This window comes from Gopherus evgoodei, chromosome 3 (assembly GCF_007399415.2).
Source record: "Gopherus evgoodei ecotype Sinaloan lineage chromosome 3, rGopEvg1_v1.p, whole genome shotgun sequence".
Classification (NCBI taxonomy): domain Eukaryota; kingdom Metazoa; phylum Chordata; order Testudines; family Testudinidae; genus Gopherus; species Gopherus evgoodei.
In genome coordinates, this window is record NC_044324.1 from 150368704 (window position 1) to 150381927 (window position 13224).

General features: G+C 40.6%; 1 protein-coding gene across 1 annotated transcript in view; it reads left to right on the plus strand.

The window, feature by feature from the left end:
- Positions 1–12893, plus strand: part of EXO1 (exonuclease 1) — a 38115-nt gene extending 25222 nt beyond the window's left edge. The window contains exons 10-14 of the mRNA XM_030556986.1: positions 2110–2359; positions 4645–5134; positions 5835–5939; positions 10820–11013; positions 12531–12893. Of these exons, the coding sequence (XP_030412846.1) occupies positions 2110–2359; positions 4645–5134; positions 5835–5939; positions 10820–11013; positions 12531–12675 (1184 nt within the window). The 3' untranslated portion in view covers positions 12676–12893. The remainder of the gene's footprint in view (positions 1–2109; positions 2360–4644; positions 5135–5834; positions 5940–10819; positions 11014–12530) is intronic.
- Positions 12894–13224: the final 331 nt, after the last annotated feature.

Genomic DNA, 13224 nt, shown 5'->3' on the forward strand with positions numbered 1-13224 from the left:
CGTTTGGACTTTCAAAAGTGAAGCAATTTCATTAGAAATTTCATCCTGCCACACTTTTAATTACATTGTTTAAAATTATTTTTAAAAATCTATTTCAAATTATATGTTTTGTGTTTTGTTCATTTTATAATGGCTCATGAGGCACTAGAAAATATCCCACCAGTCACAGGGTGGGATTCATGCAGAGGAGTTCTCAAAAATATTATATATGCTACTCCTTCTTACTTTCCATCTCCAAGCTCCTTGAGCATTCTGTCTATTCCCACTGCCTCAGGAATTTTTCTCCGTCTTTCAGTTTTCCTGTTATATTCTTCAATCTGGCTTCTGCTCTCTATTCCACTGAAGCTACCCTTACCAAGGTAACTAATAAGCTATTGCTAGCTAAGTGAAAATGGCACTTCTCTGTTCTTACTCTGCGTGGTCTATCTGGTGTCTTCAGTGGAGTTGTCTCCTTGGCTGATTCCCTGCTCTGGCACTTTGAGTGCAGAAGGTGGGGGCCTGCAAAGGCTCTAAAAATTAATACTGGCCACTCCAGGCTGGTATTAAACTCCCAAGGTTACAGCTTTTCTGTGACCTTGTATTGGTAAATGCTGCCACCACCCAAGTTCAGAACCCCTTTAAGAGCCCAGGAGGGCACACTTGGGATTTCCTTCCTGTGGGGTACCCTTAAGCCCTTTCACCACCACCACTTCCCGCCTGGGAAGAGCCAAGAAAGGAAAACAAAGGAAATCAGCTGTTGCCACCAGCTAATTAAACATGTGCACAAACCTCTTAGGACACAGAAATCCAATCCTGTTCTTAAAGGCAAATTTTATTTAAAAAAAAAAAAAGTCTGAAAACTCAAGCTATTGCTAGATTTTTAAAAAAGTAACTACAAGGATTAAGCATCAAGAATAGTTTTCTTGAGGTCTAGCTTAAAGGTTGCAAATAAAACAAAAACACCTGGGATTTTTCATACCTGGCCCCAAGTTTCTTACAGCATAGCTCTGCCCTGTCTGCCTCTCCCTCTGGAGAACAACCACAGACAGACAAAAAGGGGGTCTTGTTTCAATTTTAAAATGTTCTAGCATTCCCATTGGCTCTTTTGGCGATGTGCCTACTTACTTCTTTTTATCTATGCATAGCAATGAGACTTTTTAACCTTTTAAAGGTAGAGCAACTAGAGAACAGCTACTAAGAGGGATTTTATAGTTACTGGCTGGTGGGGTGTATATAAAAAGAGGGATTTTATAGTTACTGGCTTTCACCCCCTCATTTATCACAGCTTCAGCCTCTTTCTATCCATGCCTCTGCTAAGCTTTTGTCACTTCTTGTCTTGACTACTGTGACATTCTTCTCTCTCCTCTCTGGGTTATCAAAAATTCTGCTTCCTAGGTAGATTTACTCTCCACTTCTTGCATCTTTTCACTGGCCTGTTTTTGCTTACTGTTTCAAACTCAAGATCCTTAGCCTCACTTTCAAGACCTTATATGTTTTTGCCCTGTTTAAATCTCAGCCCTCATTAGCTCCATATGCTTCTCTCAGTGCTGTCTCGGTTGATCACTTTGTCCCTTTTCCTGGTTTTAGACCCCCTGTCATGCTTGGAACAGGCTTTCAGTATTTGTTATCCAAGCACATGACCTCTTTTTCTCTTCAGTACCGTTTCTTTCAGTGATCCTTTCTACCTTGTTTTCCTCACTAATAGTTTCCTCGTGCCCTCCTTTTTCTAAACTGTTGTCCCCATCTCTCTCTGTTTATGTACTCGTGAAGCAGGCAATGCTTCTTACTCTGAGAAAATACTCTGCATTTGCAGTGTTTTTATCAATGAGGAGTAGTAGTAATTTTGGAATTTTATCCTAATATGATTTGTGAAACAGGCCACTTTGTAGTGAGTTATTTGTAAGAACATGCACTAGACAAGTATAAATTTACTGGCCAACATTTGTGTTAAAGACCATAATCTCCTAAATGTCTACACCATTCAGAAATTAACAGCATTTCAGGTTTGTTACAATGATAAATGGCGTAACGCTCAATTCAACTCATTTCTTACTAGCTGGGAGAGTTCATTCTACAGGGCATTTCTACAGTGATATTAAACTTAATGAGAACTGTATTCTTTCTATTTAGAAGAGTTGTCGGATGGAGACCTGCTGAGTCAATATTCATTTTCAAAAGCGAAAAAGCCCAAGAAAGAAAACAGTGGAGATGGCGAGCCACAGAAGTCTCTCTCTGCAGTGTCATTGATTCATGCTTCGGGGGACTCTTTCAATAAAGAGAGCTCAAACATCCAACCTAAAGTCAGGAACAAATTTGCTTCCTTTCTTCAGAGGAAAAATGAAGAGAGCGGTGCTATTGTTGTTCCAGGGACTAGAAGCAGGCATGTTTAAATCAACGTTTTAATGAGTAATATAATATTAAAATGTCAAGATTAAATTCTTATGGAATACTAAGAATTTAACACTGCAATTTTCATATTTTTACTATTCATTATGTGTGTTACAATAGTGCTTCAAGACTCCCAATGGAGATCAGAGACCCCTTATGTTAGGCATGGTACAAACACATAGCGAGAGATGGTTCTCACACCCAAAGAACTTACAACGTCAATAGATGTACAAAAGGTGGGAGCAGAAACCATTGAACAAAAGGTGAACTGACTTCCCCAAGGTCAAACAGCAGATGAGGAGTGAAACCAGGAGTAGAACCCAGGTCTCCTGACACTTAATCCAGTGTCCTATTTACTGAACCCTGCGGCCTCCTTAAGCACGGGACTTAGTGTGAAGACTGTGATGTGTATTAACTGCACTTAGTGCTGCAATGTTATTTGAATATGTTTCCGCTCTGTTTTTATGAATTGATTGATTGGTCTGTGAGATTCTGTAGAAGAGTGGAAAATCCCAGTTGGTTTTGGTTTTGTATTGTTTAAATTCCTTCATTTTAAGACTGTTTTTATAGATGAAGTTAACAGAATATTGATACCAATCCAATTTCCACTCTTGTCTTCCATCGGCTTGTAGTCTGCTGAGTAGTTTAGGAGGACATAAAGTGGGATAACACAAGGATTCTAAAGTCTCCCAACCAAGTCCAGAGCCTCGTCAGTCTGACTTTGAGGCTTGTTTGTATCTGCTTGCATGCATTTCTTAAAGTAGACAATGTGTGGCTGCAGTGAACTGGCATTGCACATCTGATTCTGGGCTTTCTGGCTTTATTTGTATGGTTATTGCTTCCTGTTAATCCTGGAAAAGAAGGAAGTCAGCCTAATTTACTAGGGGCGTATAGTTAAGTGTCTAGTTTTGACTGTAACTGCAGAGTACAACAAGGCTGCTGTAAAACAAAATTATTTTTCCTTTATCAGTCTTCCATGCTATAATACACTATAGATATAAAAGTTGATTAGAAATTGATGGTATTTAATTTCCAGATTATGCAACAGCAATTCTAAAAATAGCTGAAGTGTTATACCGGGGATAGAAAAAATTCATCCTGGAAGAGCATATTCACAATCTACTTTATTCTGAGCTTTGCAAAAAGTCTTCTCATTTTCTGCGCCTCTGTTATGCGTAATTGATATCAAAGCAAACCATTTTAACTTATAAATTTTATTACTGCACTTAAATGTTGGCGAGCATGTTTTAGAAAAAGTTCCTAATGAATATATCCCTGAGGTCCTGTGGTTCTACTAGGCTGTAAAAGAGCTAGAATTGCATAGCATCCAGCTTTGACATCTCACCCCAGAAACCAGGGTTTGCCAGTTGTTTTCCCCCAAGGTGGAGCTCGGTGTCAGAGAGAGCTTAAATGAGGCTGTGGCAGCAGTCCCTAGTAGTAACTGCCAAAGTTGAAAGGGCTGGATGAATTCTAGCTCACTCCTGTAGTAATCTCCTACAAAATTATCCATCCAGTTAAGTATGTATATGGCTCCTATTACCAAACTGTCTGAGCTACTTACATTCATTAATGATATCCTCATATCTCACAGGGCATTAGAGAAGTATTATTCTCATTTTACAAGTAGAGAAGTGTAGCATAGAAAGATTAAGGCCGTACTCCTGAGAGCATTTACGCATGTGCATAACTTTAAGCATGAGTAGTTCCAGTGAAGTCAATGGGTCTATTCACATCTTCAAAGTTAAGCATGTACATAAATATTTGCAGGGTTGAGGTCCTAGTGACGTAGCCACACAAGTCTGTGACAAAGTTGGGAATCGAACCAAAGTCTCAGCCTCGTGTTTTAACCACAAAAGCAGTTAGTCTGCCCATCCCCACTATCTCTGCAGCACAAGGGTGACAGGTCCAGCTAAGAATGGGGGTGGCTGTCAGTAGCTCCATCTTACAGCTTACCCAATATTGTTGGGGCCAGGGCATGAGCAAAGAGGTAGACCTGCTAGTCTGAGAGGAGTGTGATGCTGCAGTGGCCTTACTTGTTTGCAGACCTCAGTGGGGCTTCTCAAAATGCAGATTCATGTAGTTCCAATAGGATGACTGAAAGAGTAAACAGTGACTGGTATTGCTGCTGCTTCTTATTGAGCTAGAACCTATAAAGCTGTAAATAGTACTTCCAAAACGAAATTGCTGTGATTGTGAAAATGACATTTTTCATTTGCAAAATTTGATTTTTTTTCCACACCTCCTTATCCCTTGTACCTTTCATTTTATGTGTGTTAGGTTCTTCTGCCATGCCACAAATATGATTGATTGTACAACAAAGAATGAAACAATCCAACCATCACAGGATGTTGAGTTGGATCGTCAAGCCCAGGAAACTAAAATTATAACAGAAGATCCTGTTCCTCAGTGTTTAGAGACTGGGAAATTTACAAGAACTATCTCATCATCCCCTGTGGAAACACAGAGAAGTTGTTTTGGTTGGTCTGGAAGCCTTGGAGAGAGTCCTGGGACACCTAGCCCATCTTCTGGCGTGCTGCTGTTACAGCAGTTTCACCGACAGAGAAACAATCAATTGGCGTCCCAGGGTTGTGAGATATCTAGACTACATACTGTCAGCAATGCAGCAGGTGATGAGTCAGATGAAGAGTCCTCCCCCTTACTGGAAATTGAGTGTTCTTCGCAGTCTCAAGGGTCTAGTGAGCTATCCGAAAGTAGCTTGGACTTCTCAAGAATATCGCAGGTGTCTAACAAAGACTCAGATTCAGAAGTAAGAAAATTAGCTTTGTTTCAATTCAGCTGTACTGGTAATGTGGGTTAATTCATCAGGGTTTAGGGTAATATTTTCAGTACTGTCTGAGGCGTTTGCAAACAAGTCACTTTAATTACAATATTTATCCATCTGACTCTCCTCTTCAAAATAATACCCTATGAATACGTTAATTTCTAATGACAAAAGTTACTTGTCTGTATGGGGGAAGTGTCTGTGCAGCATGGACTGGCATATTAGTTTGACATTTGGCTCTTTGAATCAGTCCTTTTATTTTCATAGATTCTCAGATTCTAAGCCAGGAGGGACCATTGTGATCTAGTCTGACTTCTATTACACAGGCTATAAAACTTCCCAAAAATAATTCCTAGTTTTAGTTTATAGTTTCAGTTTTTCCATTGCTGCTTATGAAAAGAGTAAAATTAAGATGACTAATGCCTTTAGATTTCTGAATCTGCTTTTACCAGTCACTGATGAAGTCCCTTTCAATATGCATGTTTACACAGTATTGCTCAGTGAAAACAAGCAGAGGCTTTCAGGGAAGCTTTTAAGATGTTGTAAACTGAGTGTGTGTGTGTACGCGCGCGCGCATACACACACACACACACACTAATTATATATATAAAATATGTAAATTATTTTGTTATGAAAAATCCAGTTTTAAAATCTAAGTGATGTAAAATATTTTTTTGTCCCAAAGGAATCTGACTGCAGACTAAAGCAAGGTGGTGATCCAAGTCCTCAGAGCTCTCCGTCGTTTTCCACCGTGTGCACTGAAAGAGAACCTACACTGCTAAAGAGCAAGGTACAACATTTCTTTAATTTTAATGTATGAGCCATTGAATTTTGAAGATTGACGTCTTGGGTAAACCACTACACTCACTCATTGTAAGACTTTAGTCGGGTTGGGTTTCAGGCACCAGTATGTGCTAACCAGAGAAGGCATGACAGCACTTCTCTAATTTGTCATTCCTGGTGCTCATTCACACTATAAATACAACTGAAACGGGACCTGGTTATAAACCCTGGTTAGAACCGTTAACATGTCCATGGTTTGCTGTGGGATTTTAACCACATTTCTTTTAACCATGTTCCTTCACTAAAGTCCAGGACACTTCTAAGATTTTAACTGGTTTAAAAAAACATTACATTCCTGTGCATATTACAAATTACAGCTGTATTATAAATGAATAGACAAGCAACAGATCTTTGCCTGGTTTTACTGAGAAGTATGTTTTTCTTCCCTTGCACACACCCCACCCTAGCCAGAAAAGTACTCACAAGGTATCTTCAGCTAGAATAGGCATAGCCTTAGTTTTCACTAATTTTTAGCAAGTAACTGTTTTATAAATATAAAAAAATCACAAGTATCTGTGCACCACAGCAGTGCTGAATGCACTCATTGTAATAATAGTGACACCTTGTGGTTATTGGGTTGCTTTCCATGTAAATACATTTTAACTTTTTCTTTCCTTCTGAATTATTCCCTAGTCTATTTCTTGCTTTTTTTCCAGAATGTTGATGTGTACTTTTCATTAGAATGACATATGGCTCTTTAAGGAGAGGGTGGATTGTGGAATGGTTAGGACACTAGCTTGGGAGTTGGAAGATCTGGGTTCAACTCCTTTCTTCCAGTAGTTACTTGGGCAAGTCACTTAATCTCTATGTGCCTCAGTTCCCTATCTGTACAACAGGGGCAGTAATAGGCCTGGTCTACACTAGGCGTTTAAACCGAATTTAGCAGCATTAAACTGATTTAACCCTGCACCCGTCCACACAACGAGGCCCTTAATATCGATATAAAGGGCTCTTTAAGCCGGTTTCTGTACTCCTCCCCGACAAGAGGAGTAGCGCTGAAATCGGTATTACCGTATCGGATTAGGGTTAGTGTGGCCGCAAATCGACGGTATTGGCCTCCGGGCGGTATTCCACAGTGCACCATTGTGACCACTATGGAAAGTAATCTAAACTCGGATGCACTGGCCAGGTAGACAGGAAAAGCCCCGCGAACTTTTGAATTGCATTTCCTGTTTGCCCAGCGTGGAGCTCTGATCAGGTGGAAATGCAGTCCCAAATCCAAAAAGAGCTCCAGCATGGACCGTACGGGAGATACTGGATCTGATCGCTGTATGAGGAGACAAATCTGTTCTATCAGAGCTCCGTTACAGAAGTTGAAATGCCAAAGCATTTGAAAAAAAATCTCCAGGCTATGATAGAGTCCACAGCACAGTGCTGTGTGACAAGCGTAACGGAAAGCCAAAGAATCAAATGGACTCTCATGGAGGGAGGGAGGAGGGGACTGAGGACTCCAGCTATCCCACAGTCCCCAAAAAGTATTTGCATTCTTGGCTGAGCTCCCAATGCCTGTAGGGTCAAACACATTGTCCGGGATGGTTCAGGGTATATCTCATCAATTTACCCCACCTCGCCCCCCTCCGTGAAAGAAAAGGGAAAAAAATCGTTTCTTGACCTTTTTCAGTGTCACTGTATGTCTACTGCATGCTGCTGGTAGACGCGGTGCTGCGGCACTGAACAACAGCATCCTTTCCCCTCCCCTCCCCGGTGGCAGACGGTACAGTACAAAAGGACTGATAGCTGTCCTCGTTGTCATCCCGTGAGTGCTCCTGGCTGGCCTTAGGTGAGGTTGGCCGGGGGGCACCTGGGTAAAAGTAGGAATGACTCCCGGTCATTCCCGGCAGATGGTACAGAACGGCTGGTAACCGTCGTCATAGCAACTGGGGGCTGAGCTCCATCAGCGCCCCCCCCCCCCCATGTCTAACGAAAAGATTCTGTACTGCCTGGACTATCACAGCAGCTGGAGGCTGCCTCCCCCTCATTTTATCTCACTAAAAACTCAGTGTTTCTTATTCCTGCATTCTTTATTACTTCATCACACAAATGGGGGGACACTGCCACGGTAGCCCAGCAGGGTTGGGAAGAAGGGAAGCAACGGGTGGGGTTGTTGCAGGAGCACCCCCTAGAATGGCATGCAGCTCATCATTTCTGCGGGATCTGACACGGAGCAGCTGTGCTCTCTGATACACTGGCTCTCTAGTACACTTGCCCCATATTCTAGGCAGGAGTGACTCTATTTTTAGATAAAACATAAAGGAGGGAATGACCTGGGGAGTCATTCCTATTTTTATCTTTGCGCCCCCAGCTGACCTCAGTGAAGGCCAGCCAGGAGCACCCATGACAGCAGCAGACGGTACAGAACGACTGATAACCGTCATCTCATCACCAATTTACAATGGCACAGCAGACGGTACAGAATGACTGGTAACCGTCTCTGCTGCCTTGCAAAGGCAAATGAATGCTGCTGTGTAGCACTGTGGTACCGCCTCTGTCAGCAGCATCCAGTACACATACGGTGACAGCGACAAAAGGCACAACAGGCTCCATGACTGCCATGCTATGGCGTCTGCCAGGGCAATCCAGGGAAAAAGGGCGCAAAATTGCTTTCACGGAGGAAGGAATGAGTGACGACATTTACCCAAAATCACCCGCGACACTATTTTTGCACCATCATGCATTGGGATCTCAACCCAGAATTCCAATGGGCGGGGGCGACTGCGGGAACTCTGGGATAGCTACAGGATAGCTACCCACAGTGCAACGCTCCAGAAACCTACGCTAGCCTCAGTACATGGACGCACACCGCCAAATTATTGTGCTTTGTGTGGCCGCGTGCACTTAACTTTATACAATCTGTTTTACAAAACCGGTTTATGTAAAATCGGAATAATCCTGTAGTGTAGATGTACCCATACTTCCTTGTATCTCAGAGCTGTTGTGAGGATAAATGCATTAAAGATTGTGCAGAAGCCTTATAATAAGTACCTTTGATTTAACATATCCAAAAGTTTCAGGAAACTCAGGGTCCCTTGGTATTGGTGCAGTAATGCTTTACTGATCAGTGAACAGAGACAAAGCCTAATTAATGAGGATGAATCTTGTATAAAACTCTTTCATAAATTCAGGATCAGTCCCATTATGAGGTTAAGATATTACCATTATTCTGCTGCGATTGGGCTGAAAGTAAAGTTTCTATAACACCATTGTTATACTTTTCAAAGCAATTTTGCATCCTTGTTGTTTAAAAACAATTTTTATTGATTTTTTTTTTTTTGGGAGGGGGCGCAGAGGTAATCTTCCAGGTGGGCAAACCGAGAATCCCTGATACCTTCCAGTTCCACAATGTATATGTTCTGGCTTGGTGATTCTAATTTCAGATTTAATCCATGCATCGTCATTATGGATATATATATATATATATATATATATCCTAGAGAGCCAGTTAATCCATGCATCGTCATTATATATATATATATATATATATATATATAATATCCTAGAGAGCCAGTTAATTCATATATATATTCATATATATATATGAATTAACTGGCTCTCTAGGATCTTGGAGCTCTTTCTACAATGGCATTACCACTTTTTGCTATTGCTGATGGAGCTGAACTAGCGGTAGCAACAATGGAAATTTTTAGATTAAAAAAGGCTAATCTAGACCCAGCAAAAGGAGTAAAATATGCTTTACTTTGAGGTGTGTGTGTCTTCACAATGACTTCCAAATTCTTTAGAAAGAAGCAGATCCAGGGAATTTACGTAGTAGCCTTGAGGAGCGGGTGAGCTGCTAGAAACCCCTGTATTTAGGTTGTCTGACCCTATTTATTCTTGCACCCTTCTTCTAATACCTTTGTTTGCCACATGACTTTGCAACATGAATAACTTTAATAGAGTTTGTTTATGTGTAATTACATATATGTAATCCTGAATACCAGTCTCTTGAACAGTTTACATATTCCTCCCTTGTGAATACTAAATTATCATTGTACAGGACTCATCAGATTTGTGTAGTTTTTGATAGAGAACTTAAACGAAAGTGAAAGAATTGGGGACAAAAGAAAGTTGTTATAGAAGAATTCCTAAAATCCTTGTGCTCAAAGGTTTAAATTATTTTCATTGCTTTGTCACAAGCATAACATTCAGTAATTCATTTTTCTGACACTAATAGAACATCATTAGTTTCTAAAAATAGGTGGTTTAAACACACAAGGTATTTCCCTCAGTTTGAGATAACTACTTTGGACATCATTATGATGGATAAAGATGAATCAATCACTGGACTGGAAGTGAGTGGTTGTGTAGGGACCAGTGATCATGCCCTAATTATATTCAAAATAGGCAGAGGACAGTTCCACCCAAAAATAAATAAATATATATAAATATATGTAATTACTTGCTGCTTCAAAAGAGCTAATATCCCAAAGCTGAGGAAAATTTATTAGGAGAAAATTGAGAGTTCTTTACGAAGAGTTTTTTATTAGATGATTGAAAGGTATGATTCACAATGGAGAAAGGAGGAAACTTTGGCTAAAAGTCTATCATGGTTCTGTAGCAAGATAAGGCAGCAATTAGAAACAAAATATATGTATAACAAATGAGATATTAGGCAGAAATTTTTAACGGGGAAGGGGTGGATTCTCCATATCTTGATGTCCTCAAAGCAAGTTGAGTGCCTTTCTGTATACACAAGCAAACACTACTTACGTTCTCCAGCAAAACAATTTTATTTATTTTAACCCTTGTGTAAAATAAATAAAGCCCATAGTGTTTTCTCATGATCATTTCTGCCAGAGCTTTATAATGATTTAGTATTTATACCTACAGGTTCCTGGTTTGCATAGATCCAAATTTGTAAAGTCACATGTTGTGACAAAACTCAAGCCACTGATGCCAGCTAAAGTCAGTGGGTTAAGCAAGAAACTACTAAGTGCACAGAAGAAAAATCATCACAATGCTGAAAATAATCCAGGACTGCAGGTAACAATCAGTGATCTCTGGAAAAACTTCCAATTTAGAAGGTGAGTTGCTTTAACTCTTTACTAGAACAAGTGATTCCTTTCCCCCTGCCCCCGGCCCTGGTTTTCTCCTTAGCAGCTTTGGAATTCTGAGGACAAATAACAGTATTTCTGTACTCCCAATATACCCAGAAGGTGTAAGAAGAAAGTTGTGGGGGGTTTTTTTGATCACTGTGTGTGCAGGCACACAGTGGAAAAACATTCCCACTTCTCTACGGACATGAGACATTGCCTCTTTTCTCCCAGTGTCAATGTAGAGCCCGCTGGTGTGCACACAGAGCTCCTTAGTGTGCTTTCATATAATGCAGTACTACAGGGGTTGGCAGCCTTTGGGACGCCGCCCATCAAGGTAATCTGCTGGTGGGCTGTGAGACATTTTGTTTACATTCACCATCCTCAGGCACAGCTTGCCCGCAGGTCCTAGTGGCCACGGTTCTTATCAAAAGTAGTTATGGACTTCTATTTAAACCATCTGCCAATATTCCTCCCTAAACCACATTCTAATAAACGAGAGACTAGGCTTTGTAATTGTAGGGCACATTCGTAGGGCCCTATCCTTTAATTTGCAGAGGCCCAAATCCTTTTGATCATCCCCTAAGTTATTTGTAGCATTGGCCGACAGAATGAGGGGTCAGACATCAGCACGGAGACTATCCAAGTGGTTTTGAGTTCTGTTACAAATTAGTTAGTTTAGCTCCCCCAGCTCAGATAAGGGCTCACTCCATTAGGGCTCTGGCACTTTCTGCAGCCTCCTTGCAAAGCATACCCTCGTCAGACATCTGCTAAGCAACGACTCAAGGTTCAATCCCTACTGTTAATAAACACTACTCCTTGGTAGATGTGGTGAGGGTCTGATGCTTCCATTCACAATCTTTTTGTGGTGGTGAAGTAGATTCTGAATATACACCACTTTCATACCAAATCACCGCTGGTAAATCCCCAAGTGTGTAATACATTTGGATAAGCACTCAAAGGAAGAATAGCTACTTGCATTACAGTAAATGGAGTTATTTGACATATGTTGTCTATATGTATTCCATGATCCTCCCTCCTCCTCCACTAGTATGGAGTCCATCTGGATTCTGTTGTGGTGAAGGAAACTGAGTTGCAATTGGACTAGCTCCATCCTTTATGCCCTCAGTACTGGAGCACAAGGACAATTTAGGTGGATGCATGAACCCAAGAGACACTGTGGGCCAAAAGACTTTGATCTGAAGCGCACAGGTCCATGGACACAAAGAGGGGAATATATATGGACAACACATTCCCAAGAACTCTAGTTACTGTAGGATAAGTAACGTTTCTTTTTCCTCCGAGGACAGCTGGAGCAGAGAGTTGAAGTAACTTGCCCAGTGTATTCAGCAAATCAGTGGCAAAACTGGGATTAAAACTCTGGGTTTCCTTAATTCCAGCCTTGTGCTCATTTCTCTATTCTTCATACTTGCATACATATTATAGTTCTGTGATTAGAAAATGCAACGTGCATAATTGTACATGGTTGCTTGTTTTCTTTTTTGCAGAGACTCTGAAAAGCTCCCGTCTTGTAAAAAGTTATCAGACCCATTATCTCCAATCAAAGATAATATCCAGCTCACTCCAGAAACAGAAGAGGAAATCTTCAATCAACTTGAGTATAGTCATGTTCAGAGAGCAATATTCCAATGAACTGATGTCATTTGCTTAGGCAGCTCTCTGTTGCCTGGTGGGATACATTTTAATCATTGCACATATTGTTGGGGGACAGAGTAAGATTAATTGTTTCTGGATATCATATACTAATATAAAAAGACTATATTTTGGGTGTGAGCTGTATATTTATCTGAATATAGATTTTTTGTCATCTTTTATATAAAGTGAAATGAAAGGTACAGTTTTATACTGACTAGAATAAAACCTTTTCAATATTAAATGTGATTTTTTTCTCACTTAAACACCAATAGGAAATTCTGTTCAAACTAATTTTTAAAAACTGTCCTTAAGCATTTTATTTTAAAGTTGCATGTACAACTTTATTCTAGCTCTTAACCTCCCCAAGCCTCTCTGCAAATACCAGAGCCAGTTCAGATTTGTCCCAAGGCTCCAGAGTTAGTGCCGTTCCTTCTGCCCACCTATCCGGTCTTCTGCTCCAGCAATGCCAAGCAGAGTAGAAATTCAGTGCTCCCAACTTACATCACTATTTTTTCAACTAATAGCAATTTTCAGGCAGTAGCAACC